Genomic DNA, 24,553 nt, shown 5'->3' with positions numbered 1-24,553 from the left:
TGGAAGAGGAGAGTAAGGAATTAATAGATAGAGAGCTTCACCTCCAGACAAACTTCAATCAAGAACTCCAAAAACGAAATACCACCTAGAAACAAAGGGATGACCTGGCTGAACAGAGCTTCTTTGCTGGACTGGAGGACCAGAACCATTCAAGATGGTCCACCTACAGGGCGGCAATCTTGAAACACTTTTTTGCCCACAGAAACCCAGAAGAGGCTTGCAAAGCGGCCTACAATCTGCAGTGCGGGGAAGATCAGGCCCCACGAGAATTTGTGCAGGAGCTCAAACGCGCCTTTGCACAAACCACTAGGAGGGTGAGCACGGATAGCAGGGTGTTTGTAACCACCTTCTTTCATGCCCTCCCAAAGTATATTATGACCCAGCTGGTGAGGGACTTCCACGATAAAAGATCTCTGGACTGGGTCATAGAGCAGGCGACCTGCATTTATGAAGTCCAAAAACCTGCAGAAAATAGAAATCTGGCCAAAAGCCCCAAGCCAGCCAACACCCCTGCCCCCATTTTAGACCTAGAGATGGGGGAGCCTAAAAATGTACCTTCACAAAATCGGCAAAATCAGAGACCCAGAAGGCCTTCAGGCTAGTCACAAACAGGTGGCAGTCAGGGAGGTAATCCCACTAATGGGACCCTTAACTCCCCTGATTATATCAGTCCCTGATACAAGGGCAACCAACCAATCTTGGGGTATGTATGGACTCCCCCAGCCCAAGGGGGGGGGAATCCAATCAGGTAAATACCGGCCCGGGAAACTCTTCTCCTAACTTCCCCCAGGAGGGCAGTAATTCCCCAAATGCTGGGTTAAGTTTCTTCCCCTGGTACTCAAAAAACCCCAACCTGCAGGACCACCCTCCTTTCTTTTCCCGCTTTCAGGAAACCAGACAACCCAATCCGGGAGAGGGGAGGCCAAGGGTGGAGGGTTACCAAAATTCACAATATCCTGGGTACTACACGAGAAGGGATAGTTACCCTTCCCGGGATCCACCTCCATTGGAACAGAGACCGGAACGGGTGTCCCAACTGGAGCGCCAGGTCCAGAACCTAACACAGGATCTGGTTCGCATGTTGAGGGCTCAACAGAACCCTCAGATGAGCATGGCGGCTCAGAACCCCACAAACCAAGGGTTTGGTACTTTGGATCAATGACTGGGTGAGAACCGTGACAACTAACCGGCTCCAGAGGAGCCAGCACTGAGGGAAGGGAGGTGTTAAGCCCTAGAGTAAGCTTCCTTCCTTACTCGTGAAAAGCCCCTGAACACCGAAGTACCGGAACAAAAATCTCTTGCCCCGAAAATCTGCAACCCAGGGTGGGTAGGAGGAATAAAGACCTCCAAAAAGGCCCATTTTGTGGAGGAAGTTAGTATCCTCCAATTTGAAGGCGGAGAGCTTCTCCTTCGGGGACGGGGAAACTCCTCCCAAAGAAAAATGGGTCCCAAGAGATCTAAATGAAGACTGGGTGGATGTGGGGGACTGATTCAGAATCGCCGATCTTTGAACCCCAGAAATAAGCATCAAGCAAACCTAATATTAAGAGGATTCCCAAACTTCCCAAATCAATTCTGGTGACTGTCTCCAAAAAGGGGTGGAGGGGCAGCCCAGAATCAGAAAAGGAGAAGCCTGAAACTCCTCAAATATCAGAATGTAAAAATGTTCTTTCAGATTCCCAAACTCCAACCCAGAATGATGCCCAGACTTACCCCTGTGTTGGAGGAAATTGACCACCCAGCTTGCCCAAAATGCACATTACCTTTGCTCGTTGGAGGAGAAAGAGGGTAGATTTTATGCCCCGGTGCAGGTGCAAGGGCAATGTGCATTTTCGGCGCTGGTAGACACTGGATCCCAAGCCACTCTTCTGTCAAAAAGGGCCTTTGAGCTAAATTCAGGAAGGGGGGGAGAGATTACCAGATCCTCCTCACCCCTCTTCCTGGACAACTCCAGAACGTCGATGGGAATGAAATTCCTGTCGAGGGGACTGCGGATTTGGAAATAATAATTGGGCGACACAAAGTGAAACACCCGGTCATAGTCGTGACTCCAGAGGGCACACCTGTCTACTAGGGAATGACATCCTGCGTAGGTTGTACTGCTGATAGACTGTGTGAACATGGTCCTCTGGACTCAGACTATCGGGCCAATAAAATTGAAACAGAGTGTCAACCATGTTAGTTTAAATGGCACATGCCACATGGTTGAACAAAAACCTGATCATATTGAGTTTCATTTCCAGAACAATCTAATACCCGACGTGACAGTAATTGCTGTAGGACAACAAACCGGTATTGGAAACTCCTCTTCATTCCTGAAAATCAACCTTCCTTCCAGTTTCAAGTGGCATTCCACACTGGAAGGAAATACGTTGAAATTCTATACCAATTCCCAATCTGAAAATCCCAATTCCATAGTCAAAAGTGATGATAAACCAGCTAAACTTTGAGCTGGTTTATCAGACATTCAGAAAATTAGAGAACAGTTGTTCATCCCTATTCAGTTAAATGAGGGGAAAGAGGCTGTTCTCACCCGAGTGTGTGTAAACAGCAGTAAGAGCTTCATCAGCGAAGCCATGTTCCGAAAGCTTCAAAAGATCCAGCCATTCCCACATTTAAATTGATCGATAAGTGGAAAATGGGCCTGGAAACGCCCAATTCCAAACGTCTCCTGCCTAGCAGGTGTGTGCTCAAAAGCATAGAACACAATTGTTGGGTGGTGCGAGATGTTCCTGCTGCATTCTATTTAGGCAGTGACATTCTCTGTAATTTTGCCATTAACTTGGACCTGATAAATTACAAGGCCTGGTCCCGACTAGGTGGTAATCCCATGGACTTTGATGAATCAGAAAAAGCATTCCGGTCAGCCCAATTGCTGCCGTATGCAGTTGAAGTTCAAATTGGAGAGGAGGTCACCATCCCAGGATGGACACAACTATTCCCACTTGAATTAAGAGGACAAACTGCAAAATCCTGACGCATATGTACACCTCAATGCCCATCTCCAGCAGCTGGGGTTGGGGTTAAACCCAACACCATTAGTCAATGTAGAACACAACACCATTCCAATATTGATGGTTAACAGCGACCCTAGGCTCTGGGCACAGGGACCATTATTGGAATGGCGGTTGATGACTGACATTTATCCATGGATCTAGGTAATGAACTGACGGGACCAATCCCCCATGACTGTTTTGACAATGATAGTGACAATGACTTACCACCAATCAGGATCTTCACCCGGCAAGGGGGGAATTTCCTGGTGTATTCTTCATGCCCTTACGGTGAGGGAGAGGCGACGAGTGCCATTAGGCAGGATGAGGTGATCTTCCAGGTCCACAATGACAGCCTCTCCTACCTGAAAGCCTCTGTCCAGGCCAATACTCTGACCAGGGACCTCTCCACCCAGCTGGAGGAGGCTGCTGAGATAGCAAAACCGGAAGTCTTTCCGGGCTTCAGGCAAATGGTTGAAGAGCGGGTCGACCTAGCTGATGCCTGTGAGACTCTGGAGCAAAAGTTGAAACAGGTTTTCTTAGATTTTCAAGATCTCTTTGCGGTGGACTTGTATGACTGTGGTCACACCGAAATCCATACAACAACAATTCGCACGGACCCTGGAATGACTCCAGTGTTTGAAGCAATCTCTTGCCTCTCACATCCATGGAGTCCCTCGCGGAAATCATAAAAAAACCGTGAGTCCCATGGGATAATTCGTCCAGTCCACAGCACCTTTTAATATGGGGATTTTAAAACCGAACGGACAGTGGACACTCTGTGCTGACCTGAGGGAGCTGAATAAACGGGTCCACATGTCCCGATGGCCTCTCCCCTACATTGACCAGGGGCTGGCCCAGATCCAGGGGTCAAAGGTATAAACTGCCATTGACCTGACCAATGGGTACTGGACCGTGCCTGTCGGTAGGGAGGATCAATACAAGCTGGCCTTTATCTTCGGAGGGCAGCAGTACACGTGGACCCGGACTCCTTTCGTATACATCACCTCCGGCAACAAATTCAACATCTTCCTACATAAGGCCATGCCCGACTTGGGTGAAAGGGGTAACCTGGCCTATGTGGATGATGTCCTGATAAAAAAAAAGCTCAACTGTGTAGGAACATATAGCAGAAATCCGTTATGTTCTGACACAGTTGAGGGGTGCCAGAGCAAAACTGTCCTTCCAAAAGACACAGTGGTGCAGGACCCGTGTCAACTTCTTGGGACATGAGATAACTCCTGAGGGTCTCTGTCCCCAGGAAAAGAAAGTGGAAGCACTCCTAAAACTAAAAGACTCCACAACTCTGCGTGGGCTAAGAAGCCTCCTTAGACTGACTGATTTTAGTAGGAAGTTCATTGAGGATTACGCAGAGATCACAAGACCTCTGATCCATCTATTGAAGGGGGGGGCAAGTGGGCGTGGGGTACAGAACAAGCTGAGGTAGTAAAGCAACTCGAAAGAAGCCTCTTAGAAGCACCTTGTCTAGCTTACCCTGTCAAAAACAAGGAGTTGTTCTTGGAGACACGGTTCTCGAATACATGCTTGACAGCAATATTATATCAAAAGCATGACAAGGTCAATAAAGTCATCTCCTATGCAAGCAAGACTTTAGCCTCTGTGGAGGAAAAATTCAACAATTGTGAGAAGGCACGCCTGGCAACGGTTTGGGCATTGAAAAATTACAGCCCGTTCATCCAGGGGGAACACATCATAGTGGAGACTCCACACCAGCCTTTGCAATACCTCCAAAGTGACCAATCTGGCCCAGAAATGTGAGTAATTCCAAAATTACTTCCTGGATTCTGTCAATGCAAGGCTTTCCTGTGGAGGTCAGATATGGTCTGGCTGACTTGCATGATTGTGCCAGAGAAAACTGTCTCGAGGACGAAAGTCTTAAAATTCAGGACAACATGGCGGTGTACCTGAATTCCCCGAATAAAGTCTACTCTGGTTGAGTTTAGGGATGAAGGGACTTCCTTTTTTTGTGTATATCAAGATTTTCATTGGGGCTGTTAAATTGATAGCATTTGATATCCATGCATAAAGGTTGTTGAGGTATTCGTCTAGAGTTGGGCTCTGAGGTTTGGAAGTTTCAAATATCTGAGTATCTTCAGTTTGATATCTTTCCATGGCCTGATTTTGATTGAACTTTGACTGATTATGATAGTGGTGCAGCTTGAGTGAAGTGCTGCACAGGATAGCGACGAGATCCCTACCCCTAAGGTAAGCACTATGGAGATACGGTTGTGATATTCTTGGTATAGAAGATTCCACTGTGTGGCTGGCAACTTGAGTGGTTCCCTTTTTAGATTCTTCAGGTGCATTGCCACCAGGTTTACTGACATTCATTTTCTAGGTGTGATCTACCAGGAAAGGTGTCAGCAAGCCTATCTGCGAAAGCTGGGTTGTATGAAGGTGGCCTGTAGACGGGAAGGAAGCTTGCGAAAGCTGGGTTGTATGAAGTTGGCCTGTAGACAAGAAGAACTCTTAGTAGGGGACTGTGTGTAGTAGTACAGAGTAGAAGGGATTTGCAGTCCACATTCATTTCAGGGGGTGATAGTTTAACGTTGCTACTCTGTCTTCAAGTGTGATTCCTCCTCCACTTGCCAGGCCCGTTAGTGAGTTTCTGGAAATCCAGTGTGATGGCCTTGTGTAGACCTGCAGAGATCTAGAAGCAAATAGAGTGGAGTGACGCCCCATACCTGGTAGATGAACAGTCTGTTGACCAGCCTGCAGGGGTGGCACAGCAAGCAGGCCTCACCCATTGCTGGCTGGCTGACTGACACTATGCTGCCTTGGGGATTCAGAGGTTTAAGTAGATGGCAGTGGTCTTGTGACCTGCCAATAGGGCTGTATGCAGGGGATTAGAGCGTGTCGGGCCTGGGGAATGAGCTGGGAGAGATTAAAAGAAATGGGGCAGAGTGCTGCTGCAGGCCTCGCCTGATAGGCATGGGTGACTGACTCCTGGAGTCTGCAGTAAAGATCCTCACCACGCCGCAGGTTGCTGCATTCCTTGGATGCCAAGAGTCGGTCGAGGAATTATTCTGACTAACTGCTACATAATGACTTGCTGAAGGTGCTCACCATTTCGGCATACAGACAGCAGAAACAACCCCTGAAGGAACTGATTTTGTCAAAGACATTCCAAATGAGAAGAAACTCATTAGTCAGGCTATTCCCTTACTGAAATCCATCAAAAAGAGGGTCTCGCTATCTCAGTCGCCCCTGCCCCCCCCCCAATTCGGGCAGTGAACCCAAGGGTGGAAAAGATCTTTAAACCATCACCATCCGATTCCCTCTATATCAGAGGACATGTGAAGCCAAGTTCTCTGGTCGTCACTTCCACCACTTCCACTTCCAGGAGACACCCCCTCCACCATCCACCTCGAGTGAGAAAAATGTCCTTGAACATTTCAAGACTCTACAAGAAGAAATTGAAATACTGCTTCAAAAAGGAGCAATAAAACTGGTGCCGTTTCTGGAAGAGACTCAAGGGGCGTCATTACAAGGTTGGCAGTAAGGGGATAATGGCGCCGGTAAAGGTGCTGTGCCGTTAGCCCCTTACCGCCGCATTAGAAGCTCCTTTAGCGGGTCCCGCTAAGGGCGGCCGATTTTACCAGGCGCCCTTAATGGTAGCCGCTAAAGGACCAGCATGCTAACAACCGGCCCGTTATTAACGGGCCGGTTGTTAGCATGGTCCCCATTCCCATTGAGCCCTATGGGGGCTCGAATGGGGGGGGATGGGCTCCCTGAATGGGAAATACTGGGTCCTTCAAGGTTGGAATGGCCCGGTAATTCCCCATTCAGGGGACCCGGTATGCGGTAAGGGGGGCTACCTCCAACCTCGTAATGACCCCCAAGGTATTCTATGTACTTCCTTGTTGCAAAGAAAGATCTAACAGATTTGCTCAGTGCTGGACCTGGGCCCTGCAAACGCGTATGTCAAGCCCCAAAAATTCAGGATGACAATGTTGCTGGAAGTCATCCTACTACTTAAACTGGCAGATTAAATGGCAACATTGGACATGAAAGATGCATACTTTCATATTTCAATGTTGCCAGTGCACAAAAAATACCTAAGATGAAAATTGGGAGACGTGCACTACCAATTAAAAGTTCTACCATTCGGCATTGCATCAGATAGCCGTGCACTTGCGAAGGCAGTCCATTCCAGTTTACTCTTACAAAGACGACTGGCAGATTACTGGGGACACACCGCAAAGGCGCCTACAAAGCACAGACAATCAATCTGTTGTTCCATTTGGGCTTCGCCATAAACAAAAAGGTCGTCTAGTGCCCAGCTAAGTAAAACGGGTCTGGGGGGGCACTAATTAAAAAAACAAACAGGCTAGTTAGTCTTCTCTTCTGACAAGAGGGCCCAAAACATGTTTCAAACACCTCAGTATGTAGCCGGTTATCAGCTGATGGTACCAAAGGCAATGCGTCTGCTAGGAATGATGGCTTCCTGCATCTTCCTAGTGCCATACGCCAGACTATGTGTTTGTCCAATGCAAGAGTGGTTAGCGAAACAATGGTCGCAAGCAAGCAGGTTGTGGGACGATCTAGTGGTGGTTTGACAACCTCTGGTTCAATCGCTACAGTGGTGGACCAGAAACAATCTGTTAAAGGGAAACCCTGTGAAAACTGCAGCGTTCGAAGCAACTCTTATAACAGATGCGTCAATGACAGGTTGGGGTGCTCACCTGCTCACGGGGTGTGGACACAAGCACTAACCCAGAAACATATCCATCTTCTGGGGTTTAGGTCTGTTTGACGGAAAAGAATTGACCTTTTCCTATTTGGTTTTTTTTTTTTTTTTAATGCAGGCGGACACTCGCCTTAGCCCTCTCACCCCCACCCCCTTAAGCTATACCCTTACCCCACCCCACATAGATATTTATTTTATTTTGACTGAAATTCAGCCGTTAACCAGAGGCTTTGGTGGGAATATTGCAGATTTCCTCCCAGAGCTTATGGCGCAGAGCGAATCACAATTTAAGGCAGGACTGGCAGAGGCCTGATGGCACAAGACATCATGGAGTCCACCGTGGCTCACATTGACACCTCTGGCCAGGCCATGTGCATTGCCACAGACATGAGAAGAACGGCCTGGTTCTGTGCTACTAAATTCAACCCGGATGTCCAGGAGCGCATCTTAGACCTGCCGTTCAAGGGGGGTGACCTCTTTCACTCCACTATGGACGAGGGGCCGGATAAAAAGAAAAACCGCTCCAAACGGTGAAGTCTTTATCCATCCTTACAAAGACCACGCCTAAAATGTACACCCAGTCACAGCAGCGCTCGGACAAGGGGCGTACATACGGAGGGTTCCGCGGCTTCCAAGAGCGGAGGTCCAGGCAGTCGGACCGTTCGCCAACGCAACATCGCTGCAAGCAACAAAAAGGGTGGGGGTAAGGGCTTTTTGCAGTCCCCTTCCTCCGCAACAGCCTCAGAAGGAAAGGAGGGATGACACGCCCTTCCGGGTCCACATGTCTCCCATAGGGGGCAGGCTTGCTCTTCATGCACACTTCTGGTGCCAGAATTTCACAGACCCCTGGAACCTCTCCGTAGTATCCACGGGGTATCGCCTACCCATCCCAGCCTCTCCTGCCTCTTCCCCTCCACTCCCACAGATTGGGACGGCAACTCTTTTGGCGGAGTTCCGGTCGCTTGTCGAGCGCCAGGAAGTGGCGGAAGTCCCAACCTCCCAGCAAGGATTGGGCTTCTCCTCCAGGATTTTCACCATTCAGAAAAAGAACCAGGCGAGCCTGAGAGTTCTGCTGGACCTTTCCACCCTCAACCTCTCCATACCTCTACAAAAATTCAAGATGGTTTTGCCAGCTTTAATAGCGGAGACATTGTGCAAGGGAGACTGGATATGCTCCCTCGATCTGAAGGATGCGTACTTACACGACACGATTTGGCCGCCTCATCGTTTTTTTCTACAATACAGGATCATGGGCTACCATTTCCAATACAAGGTGCTTCCCTTTGGCCTCAACTCGGCCCCCAGGGTCTTTACCAGGCTGATGAATACAATGGCGGCCCTCCTCGGGCTCAGGGCCCCAGGGCCACCACATCTACCCATACCTAGACGACTGGCTCGTTGGGTCTTCATCTCCGGAAGCGGTGCACCGCACTTCCCACGATCTTATGAACACACTGCATGATCTGGGCTTTTCGCTCAATCTCAAGAAGTCGTAGCTGCAGCCTACTCGGAGATGGACCTTCTTGGGGATTATCTGGGACATGTGCTCCGAGAGTTTTTCCTTCGGAGGATAAGATCACGGCCATCAAGAGGGCCACTGCGCAATTCCTCAGCAGAGAAGTGACCTCGGCCTGGTGGTACCAACACCGTCTCATGATAGCGGTCCTATTGGTTGTCCCCTACACGAGACTCAAGATGAGGAGGATACAGCTGCACTTTGCAGCATCATGGAATCGGTAGCAGGGCTCTCAGGCGTAGATGGTCAATGTTCCTCCTCTTCACCCGGACCTCACGTGGTGGTCCAGGGACTGCAACCTGCGGATGGGCAAGCCTTTCCGGCAACCTACCCCACAGGTCACCATCACTACAGACTCCTCTCTCTCTCTCTCTCTCTCTCTCTCTTTCTCTCTCTCTCTCTCTCTCTCTCGGGATTGGGGGGGCCACCCTGGACAAACACTGCGTCATGGCACCTGGACCTGGCAGGAGTACCACATCAATTGGCTGGAACTGAAGGCCATCTGGCTAGCGCTTAGAGCCTTCCTTACAGTTATTGAGGGCAAGGTTGTCCTCATTCAGACAGACAATTCGACCTGCATGTTCTATGTCAACAAGCAAGGAGTTACAGGTCTCCTCCACAATGCCGACTGGCAATCAGCATGTGGGAATGGGCCCAGGAGAACAATTTCTACTTCCCAGCTGTCCACCTTCTGGGGGAATCCAACCTGGAGGCGGACAGACTCAGCAGACAATTGCGAGTGGCAGCTGAACAACCTCGTACTACAGGAGATCGTCAGCAGATTGGGACACCCCCAGGTGGACCTGTTTGCCTCCTGGGACAACAGGAAGTGCCAACAGTTTGCCTCCTGGCAGTGAAAGGGCTCTAGCTCCCTGGGCGACACATTTCAAATTCAGTGGAATGGCATGACCGCATACGCCTTCCCGCCCACATCGCTGATACACAGGGTGATATGCAAGATCAGGGAGTCTTGCCATCTCAGCGTTATTCTAATAGCTACATGATGGCCAGGCAGGACATGGTTCTCGAAGCTGCTCAGCCTGTTGGAGAGACCACCCATTCGCTTTCTGACAGGCCCAGGCCATCTTCTGGTGCAGCAGGGGGGCAGGGTCATCCACCCGCGCCACAGAAACTAGCCCTCACAGTATGGTTCCTGAGCAGGTCACTCTAGGGCACCTCAGCCTTTCCCAGGCTAATCTAAAGATCATACAGGGCACTAGGACCCAGTATAAGAGCAGATGTTAACCCCCTTGCATGGACTTTGGACGGCGTGCTCTCCTTCTCGGCGCACCTCACCCACTCGGGCGTGCAAGCAGACACTTGCCGCACTTAGTTGGCAGCCATTGGGGCATACAGAAACTCAGAGGAAGAGGTGTTCTTCTCTTCCAACCGATTGTCAAGAAGCATTTGACGGGACTCGCCAGACTCTACCTGCCCATCAAGAGTCCACACCCTGTGTGGGACCTCAACATAGTTTTGGGTGCCCTTACGCACAAACCATTAGGGCGGCCTTGCTAGTCAGCCGCACCCCTTCGCACCTCTAAATTTAAAGGGGAAGAAGGTTTTTTTCTGGTGATAAGTTGTCTCGCTTCCATAGGAAGGGATGCCCATGCAGTATGGAGGAAAGGAGACTAAGGACTAAAAGTACGTTAGTCACTACGATGAGTAACTTATAATTTTTTAAACCATACACAAATAAAATTAAAAAAAATAAAATATTTCATATGCCTAAATTAGATTTATACTGTCATCAATGATTTTCCTCTAAGTGCAGCTCTTACATAATAAAAAACATCATATAAAAATTATGCCTTATTGTTAGGCATAAACCTCAACATAGCATCCATGCATGTCCTGATGTTATTTATCATAGAATGTGGTCTGAGAATTTTTTTTCTAAAAACAATTAAAAAAAAATACAAGTTGTTGAAAAATGCATTAAATCAACCTCTCTGCCCAGAACACATGGACATATGCTTCCTAAACCTGTGCATCCTTGCTCTCAATGGCAGAATGTTTAAACTGACCATTAGTGTAATCCTACAGCACTCCGGGATTTGATTTCAATCTATGAAAGTCAGAGTCCTTAGTTGCTTACAGCAAGGGGAGTAACATTTTAGGGATGACATCGTACCAATTATATCCTAAATTGATCGAAACTCTACCTCAGTGGCGCTTTGCTTAAGAAGAGTCTTGCACTTATAGTTCAAAAATGTCCTTAGAGCAGCCATGTCCCCCCAATCCTCGAAGAAACCCCGCTAGTGAACTATCATGAGGGATCCTTAATAGGAAGCCAAATTAACTCCCGTCAGTAGTTGTCCAATCTGGGACAACTACTGGTTTCACATTCGCTCCGGTAGCAGACTGTCTTGCACCAGTGATGGGGCTGGGACTAGACAGTCTCCGCCATCTCCGCACACATGGGACACACACCCACACATGGGACACACCCACACAGGGCACACACACACACACACACACAGGACACAGACATACACACGGGATGAACACATACATACGGGGCGCACACATACACTCAGGTCGCACGCACACATGGCACGCACGCACGCACACGCACAAACACACACACACGCACATATACCCGTAACCAAAAAGCTAGGCTGGTACAAAGGTATGGCCTTTGCACTGCTTTCAAAAGGGAAACAGTTTCCCAGTACTGATAGTTTGAAGGACTAATCAGTTTCCCCATAACAAATTAGCAAAAGGCAAGGCAGGTGAAGCTGAAGGCTTTACTTCCCTTCAAAAAGTGTGGTCCTGATTAAAAATGGAGCAAAAAGAATGGGGTTTCTTAGGAAACTATGGGGGAAAATTGCTGAATAAAAATAGTTCCTAACAATGGGCAGGTCAAGTAGGTAGAACTGGAGTTTGGGTGTAATCTGGGGGAAATCGTAGCATGTTCCCTAGGCTTTTGAATTGGGCTATCCAAAGAAGTTTTAGCGCTCCATTAGGGATTGGGACTGTTCTGCACACATTTGCATTCTTTTTACTATATGCGGTTGTAGCCAGCAGTGAGTAAATGCACTAGTACTGTTTCGTTTTTCCATACATTATAAGGAATTGTCTGATTTTTGACAGAGGGGTGCTAATATTTGGAATTAATTTCCAGAGAAGAAACCTGATGCAGGCATACAGCTTTTAAAGATCTTTTAAGGGGCCATTTGCCACATTGTGAGCAGGGGGTGTCTCCATGACACATTTTCTTACTATCTCCCTGTGGTGATTCTTTCTTCTAGGCACTCTCTAATGTACCGCCCCTGCGGAATTACTTTCTGGAGGAGGAGAACTACCGCACTATCAAACGGCCACCGGGTGATATCATGTTCTTGCTCGTGCAGCGCTTTGGGGAGCTAATGAGAAAGCTCTGGAACCCACGCAACTTCAAGGCCCATGTCTCGCCCCATGAGATGCTGCAGGCCGTCGTGCTGTGCAGTAAAAAGACCTTTCAGATAACAAAGCAAGGTATTTGTATTTACACAGCTTATTTTGAGGGCACAGAGGGAGAGACTAGTGCTGTACCACTGAATTGTGTCCCCTGTAGTTGTGCGTGCGTGTGTGTGTGTGTGTAAAGCAGTTTGGGGGTGATAGGTTGGGGAGGGGTGTCTTCTGGAGGCAGAGGTAATTGGCTGATCTGCCCTACGCTTGAAGCCTTACCTATACTAGATTATGAGCAAGCACAACATTTAATACAGCCTCCTGGAGATCAGTGGGGATCTGGCCAATGCACCAGCACATGGGTCCATGAGGGTGTTTTGGCCTATCCACTGCACAGTGCCCATGCAGCATGTATGAGCCAGCATATTACACAATCTACAGGAGACGGACCTTGGTTGAACCACTGCACTGTCTCCCCCGCCCCCCACTCTTTAAGCAACTTGAGAACATTGTAGCTGTCACATACCTATGGATTTCTAACAATCTCTCTGCCTTAATACCAGTAAGACTGAGATCCTTCTCATTGGGACTCCTGCTCCCTCCTTTCCACCTACACTATGGCCCTCCTCCATGGGCCTTCTCCCCTCACCCTCCTGTGAGGCAAAAAACCTAGGTGTCCTCTTCGACTCCTCTCTCTCCTCCTCTCCTCACATCACGGTCCTTGCCAAGAAGGCTCGCTTTCAGCTTCACCTGCTTAGAAGCCTTCTTCCTTTCCTCACCTTCCCCCAGAAACTCAATGTCTCCAGAGCTCTGGTCCTCTCCAGGCTGGACTATTGTAACAGCCTCTTCCTCAACCTACCTAACTCCTCCCTTTGCCCCCCTTCAAGTAATCCAAAATAGGACTGAAAGATGTATCTTTGGCCTCAAGCCCAGAGACCGATCTATCTAGCCCGAACATCTCTCCACTGTCTCCCGGTTGCTGCAAGGATCAAGTTTAAAACCCTCTGCATCATCCACAAGGCTTTCTGGGGACTGGGACCCCACTACACCCAAGTCACTCTCCCTAAATATCTCCTTGCTAGAGCCCTTTGGTCTTCTAGCCCCAACTTTCTGCAGATCAGGCGCTTCTCCAAGCAAGTGGGTGGTAGAGCTCTCTCTTCCACAGGTGCCTCCGTCTGGAATGGCCTGCCTATCCCACTCAGAGTTGAGCGAGATTCGCTTAAGTTATGGATGTTTCTCAAGCCCCCACCCCCTTTCTCTTCCTCCTTCTTCTTCCCTCTCCCCTGCAAATCTTTCCCCTAATGCCTCTTGACTGGCTGCCTGGTTCCTTCAGATTCTTACAGGGCACCAGGCGCTCCCCTACCAGTCTACCATTGCACTTGGTCTCCTCTGACCCCTAACCCCCACCTGGGCTTCCTCCCCCTGCACTAGCCTGGCTTGGCCTGCACCCCCTTAGCCCTTCCAGCCCGCTCCTCAAACTTAGCACGTGGACCTTCTGCTCCTACGCGCTCTACTTCCTGGGCTCTGTCCACCTGGCCTCCCCGGGCACTCGCTTAACCATCCAGCCCTTCCTCCTCTCCTCTCTCCCCTGCACTTCTATAACTGCACTTGCACAATCCGAATGTCACAAGGACTAGTAGGAAGTTTTTATTTTTTTTCATCCCTGTCCACCAGTCTTGTTGCGCCTTGAAACACATTGTGTAAAGGCGCATTATAAGAACCCAAATCATCAAATAAATAAAAATACCTAGGGGTGGAACCAAGCCTGCCCACACATCATTGGCCACTACAGTGTTCACAGCACAGGTGGGGTCAGGAGATAGTGTTTGCTTTTTCCTATGTCCATAATCTTGGGTAACCCTCTAATAATGTATCCATCCTTTGTTGCTACAATTCTGCCCTTGGTTAAGGGGACAAAAAGGCTTTGCACATGGCATAGGATGCACTCTCTTTGATTGGCATCCGTCCTCCATCATACCCCATCTATACCCTGCCCTGCCCCACATGATCCTTTGTTTCCCCTTCCAGACCTCACAATTTGCACTCCTGAGTGATAATTGACTCTTGGCGATTAAGAAATGGTGTGCTGTGTGCATGTGAAGACTTTTCATGACTTGCTAGTAGATTGCAGCTTGAAAAGTCTATCCCTGTTTCTTCATTGCATTTGTGGAATGTAACCTGATGCTTTTAAGGTACTAAAATCCATCTGTCTTCCATTTTCACCCTCCTCCTTCCCATTCTTTATACCCTCAACCCTGTCTTCATAACCACCCTCTCCCTTCTGCACTCCTTTTTTCTTTGTTTTTCTTTTCTGCTTTACCCCATCCCCTTCTTGCCTTCCTTCCCCATTCCTTAATGCCCATTCATCTGCCCATTTTCTTTATTCATCTTTCCCTTTCCTACTCAACTCCAGGCAATCTATTTCACTTCACGCTGGTCTCACACAAAGAAGTATCAACACCATAGCCAAACTCGAAGCATCTAATTGCAAAGAAGACCAATTCCCATCCCACCTAGTCAAACTCTGAGCCCCCACCATCACACCCATTATCACTGAATTTTTCAATGCTTCCTTCTCTACTAATACAGTCCCGCCAGCATCAAAAAAGCATGGGTGACCCCCTACAAAAAAACGACCCTAGACCCTTTAATCCCCACCAACTACTGACCTATCAGAATGGTCCTGTTTCCCCTAAAAATAATAGACAAAATAGCCTACTCCCAAATACAAAATCACCTAGGACCGCACCAACTACTAGGGGACAGACAGTCAGGATTCCGCCCAAATCATAGCACAGAGACAGCTCTCCTCGATTATTTAAAGATCCAAATGGATGCCACCAGAGAAGAAGGCAAACTCTGCCTACTAATGCTACTGGACTTATCGGCAGCATTCAATTTGGTCGAACATGACAAACTCTGCGGCACACTAGCTAGCAACTTCAACCTCTCCAAGGATGCCACTGAATGGATTAAATCATTTTTACCCGACAGGACATCAAGAGTTTCCATTGGCAAAGAATCGGCTGACACCCCATACCAGTCCGTCTAGGTGTCCCGCAAGGCTCCTGCCTATCCCTCACCCTTTACAATGCATATACCAAACTACTTTTGGGTGTCATCTACACTAACTCTGCAGATGACACCAAGATCCTCATCCCATTAACGGGCAACCATGAGCAAGATTCACTGCTCATTAATCAAATCTATTCACTTATCCAAAACTGGATGGCTAACGGTAGCCTTTGCCTCAATGATGACAAAACAGAGTTACTCACTCTAGGCTCATCGTCCAAAATCTACGCTCTTCAGCCTGCCTATAAATCTTTCATCATTGATGGTACTACAATCCCAGTACTAAAACAAGTTAAGACGCGCAGTGTCTACCTAGATGCCACCTTAAATATGTCTAAACAAGTTAACACTCTAGCTTCCTCCACCTCCTACACATCCAAACTCATCTCCCTCAGTCGCAAATTCCTCTCACCTGAAAACTGCGTTACAATAGCAAGAACACTCATACTTTCCAAGCTCGACTATTGTAACATCCTCTTCCTAGGCACCTCCAAAACCAAAGTAGCAAAACTTCAACTTATGCAGAATGAAAGCCCTCCGAGCTGCCCTAGGCATAAAAAAATCAGTACACATCTCAAATATCAGGAGAGACCATCACTGGCTCCCCATCCAAGCCAGTATACTATTCAAAATCCTAAGCATCACGCATAAATGCATTGCCGACAAAGCTCCCAAATACCTCATCAACACAGTGTTGAAGAAATCCCAAACCAGACCCCTCAGATCCAATAATAACTCAAACCTTGGAAGTGCCACGCTATAAAAGAGAGAAAGCGGGGGGCAGTAGTTTCAAAGTCCTCGCTCCCAAACACTGGAATTCCCTACCTACCAACATCAAAAATGAAACCTCCTACCCACAATTTAAAAAACTACTGAAAACGTGGCTATTCAATCAATACTAAACGGAGCTAAGACCATAGACTACTATAACCTCATTCATCATTTGTATATACACTGTGTGTAACATTACCACTGTTTGTTTGTACTCTTTTAGTTTGATTATAAGCTTGTATTTAGCCACTGTCTGTAACTATGCTGTGATACCTCTGGGTCTGGGCATATAACAAATGTAATACATAAATACATTTCTCTTCCTTTTCTCCCTCTCTTTCTCCAGGTGATGGTGTGGACTTCCTCTCCTGGTTCCTAAATGCTTTGCATTCGGCGTTGGGTGGGACTAAGAAGAAGAAAAGTAAGGTGTTTGTTGTATAGCTTGCAGTGTGACCTTGCGTATGTATTTCATGTTTTTATTGTCGTGTGACTCTAAAATAAACAGGATACAAAAGTTGCCGCTTGCTGAATATTGTAGGAGGGCTTTTTGCTTTGAGGGTGGTGACATGTCCTCGGCTCAGATGGGCTTTTATTTACACATCTTGTGTGTTAAATTCCCTTTTTGGCTGTGCAGAACAGAATAAACAAAGTTCCAGACCGAACTGCACATCAAGATGCTGATGTTTTTCTGTTTAACCGTTAATGCCATTCATATGTGCAGATCTGCATGCCCTAAAAGTGGTATTGTTGTGCCACAAGTCCTAGAAAAACTTAATTTGGGGGCATCTGGGACATATGACCCCTGAAAGCCCTGGGGCCTCTGGGAAATCCTTTTTCTTTTCTTTTTCCAACACCAGGGTGGATGGGGCACGAACAAGTCTAAACCTGTGCCTCCACTACAGTTTGTTTAAATTGAATCAAGGCAGTTTGCCTGCAATGGGCAATATGTGATTGAAAGCAGCTGCCAGAAGTAGGCAACCTTGAGTCACTATCCGGGAGTAGAAACCGGGGCTTTAACAGCTCCACCAATGCTCTGACGGTCTCCCCATCAGGGCCCCTTAAAAAGACTCCTGTAGATGACATAAAACCTGGGAGAGTGGCAAGGTGTGAAGCTGCCATTGCCCGTCCTACCAACCAGCAACTTGGGAAGTGAAGGTGCTGGAAGCAACAGAAGTAGCTTCAGAGAGAGGTTTAGTGTAGATGTGACCTGGAGAATAGCATGATTGTTGTCTTCTCCTGCTGCTTTGGCAATTCAGTGCCCCACTGAGGCGCTCCCAAGCCTCACGGTGCACTTCCCAATCAATTGTTACAACTGTCACGATAATTTCCTGATGCCTCAATGTGTCTCATCACTTCTATATTACTGTATTTGGTTTGTTAATCATTTCTCCTCCTCTTTACTCTTGACTATGGTCTAGGTATCTGATGTGGTCACTTTACCCCTATGTATTCAGACAAGACCTCTGTGCCACAATTATGGAGTGATCGGCGTTGTATAAAAGACACATAACATAGCATGACAATAATCTGCTGTGGTATCTTTGAATACCACCACTGACATGTTTGTCACCAACTTGATACATCCATGCAGACCTCAAGCAACATTAAGCAGCACGCATGGTATATTTAAACAACCCCTTCCCATAGTTGAGCAGCATCAGGTTGAGCAGCACAATGACATATGTTAAAGATTGCACAATAATCAATCGTGTGTCTCTAGGATGGTTAAAGGGATTTAATATGAATTCCTGTGGCTCCTAGGGCCGTCCCACTCGCTCACACCTCCCTTGACACGTCCTAACAAACCCAGGCATCCATCAACCCTGGTTAGAGCTACGGAATGGTAACCCCTAATGTCTAAATGCTACTTGTATTATGGATGGTTTCCTAAACTACTGGCTCTCTGATCTTCTCCAGGTGCTAACCTGCTATCCCTACTCTATCAAAGGGTTAGTGTTCTAAAAGTGCAGGGATAGTGCCTTGTACTTACGCCGATTTTACACAGGCTGTCCTTGCATGCCCATGCTCACCTCGCCCTCTTACTAGTATACCCCTCCTCCTGCTCTTCCCACCACCCTTCCCTCCCTTCGATGTAGCACTTCTCCTAACTCTCGCCTCCACCCTTTGATGTTACTTCTCCCACTCTGCTACAACTCTTGCACTATTCTACACTCCCCACTTTACTACTTTCCCCACTCTACTACCACTCCCCTGTCTACTTCCATTCCTCCCACTCTGCTACTCCTCCCACTCATTCCACTCCTCTCACTCATTCCACTCTACTACTACTAGTTTTACCACTCCTTCAACTCTCTAACATCATTCCTCCTTCACATACAGACACAATGCACACATACCCTTTAATAAAATTCTTACTCTAAGTCACTTGCTTCTCAGACAAATTGGGTGCTCCTTATCAATGAGAAATGACCCTGCGACCAGACTAAGGCAGGCCGTTTTGATAATTTAGAACCGAGTTGCAGAGTTTGAAATGTTATCTTTTCCTGCAGAGTCTTGGTGTCCAGCAGCTGTCAGGAATGCACATGCAGCCTTTGTACCTGCCCTGTGCTACTGAAGGACAGGGGCTGCAGATGTTAGGAGACAGATGCAGATTAGGGACATACCTGCGTTATGCTGTTGGAATGGAGCATATGATGAAAGGGGGGTCTGTTTAGTAGGCCTCCCTTTAATTAACAGAATTACCTGCATAGACTTATTTTAATAAAAGTAAAAATATACTGCTCACAGATAGCAGTCCGCTACGAATGACACTGGGACAAAACATGCAGTTATATATTTGATAACAGACAGATACATGCATAGAAATTAACCTAACACAGAATGTTCAGCAATGACTAACACTTTGTAGAGGAGCAGCAGTATACCTCTGAAGGAGATCGCGCCCCCACCCCCTACATAACCTATATTGGAGACATGAGGCTGTGCGTGTTTGACACCAGCCGTTGTGCCAATACCGCAGCAAGTGTTTGGAAGAAGATACCCAATAAGAGAACCTTATCAAATGTACCCCCGAAGTGACGATAACTTGTGGGAGGAACTCGCTGAAGGAATGTGAAAAGGAGCAAAGAAGAAGAGCTAGTGACGTCATAAGAAAGTGTGCACAACGTCTCTAGACAATGGTTGAAGATGATGTATGGATCCTAGAGGGCTAATGGTGAAGTAAGGATCAAGTGAACTCTCAAGTATAAAAGCAGATTACACGTGCACAAAGTGCTGCAGAGAACAACCATTCAATAAATGTGCAGACGCTGAAACGAAAGGTAGTTTAATCATAGAGCTAGTTATAAGTATTGAATTGAATGCAGGCGAAGCTGGACATTGGTATCCTAAATGGTGCCAGAACCCATGAAGCGGGAATGTAAAACTGTGTCGCAATAAGAATATTGGGCTCATGGAGCTGCATGGCGCGGCTGCCTGGCCTGGAGTCGAGATTCAAGAAGCCAGGTCAGCTATCTATTCTGAAGATGAACGAGTATGCATGCAGAGGATGAACCTTTTCATGTTAAGGTACAAGAAAGAACACAAAGGATGCCAAGATTTAATTAGTTTAGAGCATTTAAAAGCTGCAAAATTGACCAGATCGGGGCCTCCTATCATGTGAGCCAAGGATGGAAATAGAGCTTGAACTTGGAGTTGCAGACACTATAGCGAGTGCCTTCACTCCTGTGCATTCTCAAAGACAAGGATACTCTGCAAGGCCAAGTACAAAGACAATTTCATGGCAGAAGGCATGGCTGATGAGAGATGCTGGGCTAATTGGGTGGTGCAGTAGTGTTGTGTCCTATCTCTTTGCGCCTGGGCTTACATGCTGCTAAATGAACAATGTTCCAGACATGGCACAAGCGTGCCAACCAATTATATCAGTCCATATAACAAAGAACCTTGTAGTTCGAAGACCAATGAGAAACTGTGTATCTAAATGTTTCTGAAATGTCATGTTTTTAGAGGTAGGCATAAGTTGTCAACCTGATAAAACAGCCAACAACGATCCTAGCTACTATAGAAATCTATACTTGGATGTCCCCATTAACCAAGCCTGACCCTTGGTAGGTTTTTCACTATTGCCACGTAGTTTGACGTCACTCTGACGCATTATCACTATAAGAATTTTATTTTTTGCTAAGCTCATTGAGAGACTGAGCGTACGTCCGTTGATGTTCGTTGTAACCTGCCTGTTTTAGATAATTAATAAAATGGTACTTGGCCATCTTCCTGAGTTGGTTCCGTTATTTGGACGCCAAATTACTCTGGTGTGATCCCATCCATTCCATATGCACGTTCCTAAGGGCCATAAGCTCAACTTGGTCCATCATAGTGTTTGACTTTGTACTTAAAAAGTAGGGTCTACCGTGGACAAAATAGATGTATATATGCAGCACAATTATGTACTTGGGTGATGCTGAGGAAAATGTAACACATGCTTTATTTTGTTTTACAAAAACTATAAAAATAACAAAATTGTTTCCAGATCTCACATTTTCTAGCATTTCCATGCAATCATCACCCGCAGTTGTTGGCTACTAGGCAGTTTTATTCTCGCTTATCTTTGGTGGGTGTCGGTGGGAATGAGGAAGAGGTGCATTGAGCTTTAAGGACACATTGGTAGGTTTGATTCTTAGTGCTAAAACGGAGACCATTGTACACAGGTCTTGCAGCTGAAAAGAAAAGGATGGAGTCAGTCCAAAGATGAAGGACACTTTACATTGTTACCACTAATCTGTCAGAACATTGTAGCATGACCACTTCACATGATGCGTAATTAATTGAAGATCTCAGGTGGTGCATGAATTCTCTAAGCAAACAGCAACATACACACAAATATAATTGGGCAGTTGTCACCTCCTGAATAATCTCCTTGCTGTTAATGAGCAGTGACACATCTAGACGCGTTCTCTGGGGTTCTGTCACTCTGTACCAAGTCTACATTCATGCATCCTCATTGAATCACTGAGCTAAAGCCACTTCTTCCAGTATTAAAAGCACCCCAACAGAAAGTCCTTACATTGACCAGAACTTTACACTTGTGGCTAGTCCAGAAACAAGCTTATTCATACTGTGGCCTCCGAGCTTGAATTCCGGAACATTGCATTTTAATGAGCAACTGCATTTGGGCCCACATTCCAGTGTTAAGTCATACTGATTGCGATTTTGAAAGATGGGTACCTTTGACAATCCTACCCAGACTGGCAAGAGGTTTCTCGAACCACCATGCAACAAACACACAGTTGCAGGAGCCTTGCAGCCGAGTCATCAACACACACTTGGTAGCACGGATTCTCCAAGGTACATAATAGTTCAAAATGATTATTTTGAAAGTCTAAAAAGCCCATAAAGCATTTATCTACAGTCTACTTTCCCATTGCACAATAGGTTTAGGAAATCTTCTTGTCGCTGGCAAGATAGAACGTTGTCCTGGGAGTGGGGTTATAGAAATTGCACACCCCTGCCAGACACACTCACTCACAATGCAATACTGTTGCACTCAATACCTCAGTACCGCACCTTCTCTATTGTTAACCTCCATACTCCACGCTGTCCTCCTCCTGGTCTCTTGCTCCACCTCCTGTTCTGTCCTCACCCGAACAACCAACACCCTCCTGCTTCCTGGCCCCTTTCTTATATTTTTCCACTTTCGGCCATTGGCCAGCTTTCGCTGCCCATCTACCTTCTCTATCCCTGCCCGGGAGGTGTTACAAGTAGCAAATGGATAAGACGTGTCATAAGGCCCACCCCCTTCCTCTACGCAGTGCCACTGTGGTATGGCAATGGCTGTCCATACAATACAATGTCCCATGATCTTGTTGGGGTCTGGGTTTTTTCACTCTTTCTCAGTAAGTTCTGCCCTCCTTGGGACGTTGAATGACTCTGGTGGTCTAGCGCGCCCCCTTTTGACTTAAGGCAGATTTTGTCTGTAGCCTGGGAGCAGAGCACGAGTTTCACTGCTGGACAGATGCCTCAGTGCACAGCTTTCTTATTCTCCCCAGCTCTTCTCTCTGAAGCTGCTTCTCTGCTCACTTTGGCGCTGATGGGGTTGAATTTAACTTAACGGTGTGCATGTGTGTCAGACAGCATGGTGTGAGACAATGGCATACTGGTAAAAAACATGCAGGGACAAGTGGAATGGGTAAGAGTCACTCCTAGCTGTCTCCCCCATGGCTCTGGATTGCTCTCTCGCAAGTCCCCACCTCTCCGCCCGTCCAGGGCCAGGGTACTGGCCTTGTCACATTTCAGCAACACCATTTGCAGTCTAGTGTGTTAATCGGCACACAGCTATATGGTGGCAGCAAACATATCTATACCAGTAGATTGTAGCACCCTGTCATTTGATTGTAGAAGTTCCTATTGTGTTTTGTTTTCTGGCTCAGCATTTCTTATTGGATCTTTGTCATGTCTACCTTCCTCCCCCTCCATTTATCCCTAAATACTTATTTGATTTTTGGTGTTGGACAGATGTCAGTTTTATGCTAAATCCCCTCTCCTAGTTAGACCCTCAGCAGTTTTTGCTGGACTTCTGGACCTTTTTCGATCTATCCTGAATGAGTTGAGCCTTTTTCCCCTCATTCATTCTTATTTTGCTCTGACTTTGGGAACTCTATGCTTTCTGTTTTACTTTATTCTATGGAGTCTGCTTTCTTAAAACAAAGGAGGTGATGGCTGGAAGGATTGGAATTAATCCTAACCTCTGGCATTGCTCTTGGCAACCCTCCAGAACATTGTTCTTTGGCTGCCAAGCCATTACAAAAGGGGAGAGACCATATGCAAATCAGGCTTGGTCCCACCCCAAATGGGTAGTCCAACCCAAACTGCTTGGTCACACCCCTTCTGCACGAGACCAGAACCATCCCCAAACATGTTTTGGCCTTTTTGGGCCTCATCAGTGAGGAGTAGCTTGGGTCTCTAGTCACCAGCATGCACAGGACACACGTCTGGGCATACCTGTCCCACTCGGGGTGACTTACGCAAAACAAAGGAGGTGATGGCTGGAAGGTTTGGAATTAATCCTAACCTCTGGCATTGCTCTGGGCAACCCTCCAGACCATCTTTCTTCTCCTGCCAAGCCATGTCACAGTGGCAACCCCACAGTTATGGCTGCTGGCAGTGGACGTTTTCTACCAACTATTGTGCTATTTTCTACTGCACACTGTATTCACAGTCTCTGTTATGCACAATAGGGTAACCTATGTTCGCCAATTTTTCACCATTTCTCATGTGGTTGTCCTTTGTTAGCTCTTCATCTACCATTCTGGGAGGGGGAGGTCTGTGTGTATTTTTTGCCTTTGGCAGGAACCCTTGCGTGTCCCAACCTAGGCTCCTGTGTCTGCGAAGGCAGGAAGCGGGGGAGGAGTTTAACACTCCCTTGTCCTTTGTCTTCCAGAGTGTCTGAATGGAACCAGTTCCCACTGGGGTGGGGGGCTGGCTATCCTGATTGGACAGCCACCCGCCCCTTTCTGTAAACTGCTGAGAGAGTTTTCCGAGGAGTGAATGGGGAATATAAGGTGAGGTTCCTGAGGTAGAAGGATCGTCAACCACTGGAATAGAAGATCCGAAGCTGAAGACTACCAGAGATGCCTGCAGACCTTCCCAGTAACCGTGACGTGACCACTGTTGTCCTGACCCTATTTTCTGCTCGACATAGGAGTTCTGAATAGGACGACTCCATCCCTTTGGCTGGTGGGACGAGCCAGCCCCAAGACGAACAATAAATCGAGCCATCTCCCGAGGTGCTGTGACCTTCCAGGACTGCACACCGCGAATACCAGGAGACCTCCGACCCATTTGCAGTCCAATGTCTTGGCATGGACGAATCTTCCCAGAACTTTGGTGAGCTCCAGTTGGACCCCCAAAGGCACGATCCCACTCATCCAAGTCTCCCTTCACCAGAGTGCAGGACTGAAGAACCGAGGAAGATCGACCGGGCAATAACTGTTCATTGCTGCAGCTGAAAATAAATGCACCAAAACTGCAGTTGGGCGCGAGGGACCAAAGAAATCCAAGCTCTGGGTCCTTTCTCGTGACTGCTGCTGTGACATCCCTTTCAGAGTCTTTCCTTTTGTCACCAGACCGAAAAATCAG

The 24,553-nt window shown here is 47.3% G+C and overlaps 1 protein-coding gene across 1 annotated transcript in view; it reads left to right on the top strand.

The window, feature by feature from the left end:
* USP39 (ubiquitin specific peptidase 39) overlaps positions 1-24,553 on the top strand; it is a 660,051-nt gene that overhangs the window by 220,930 nt on the left and 414,568 nt on the right. The window contains exons 6-7 of the mRNA XM_069619032.1: positions 12,475-12,700; positions 16,806-16,880. Of these exons, the coding sequence (XP_069475133.1) occupies positions 12,475-12,700; positions 16,806-16,880 (301 nt within the window). The remainder of the gene's footprint in view (positions 1-12,474; positions 12,701-16,805; positions 16,881-24,553) is intronic.

The sequence above is a fragment of the Ambystoma mexicanum genome, chromosome 10 (assembly GCF_040938575.1).
Source record: "Ambystoma mexicanum isolate Mex_15411 chromosome 10, UKY_AmexF1_1, whole genome shotgun sequence".
Lineage (NCBI taxonomy): Eukaryota > Metazoa > Chordata > Amphibia > Caudata > Ambystomatidae > Ambystoma > Ambystoma mexicanum.
This window is presented reverse-complemented; position numbering and strand designations above follow the sequence as displayed.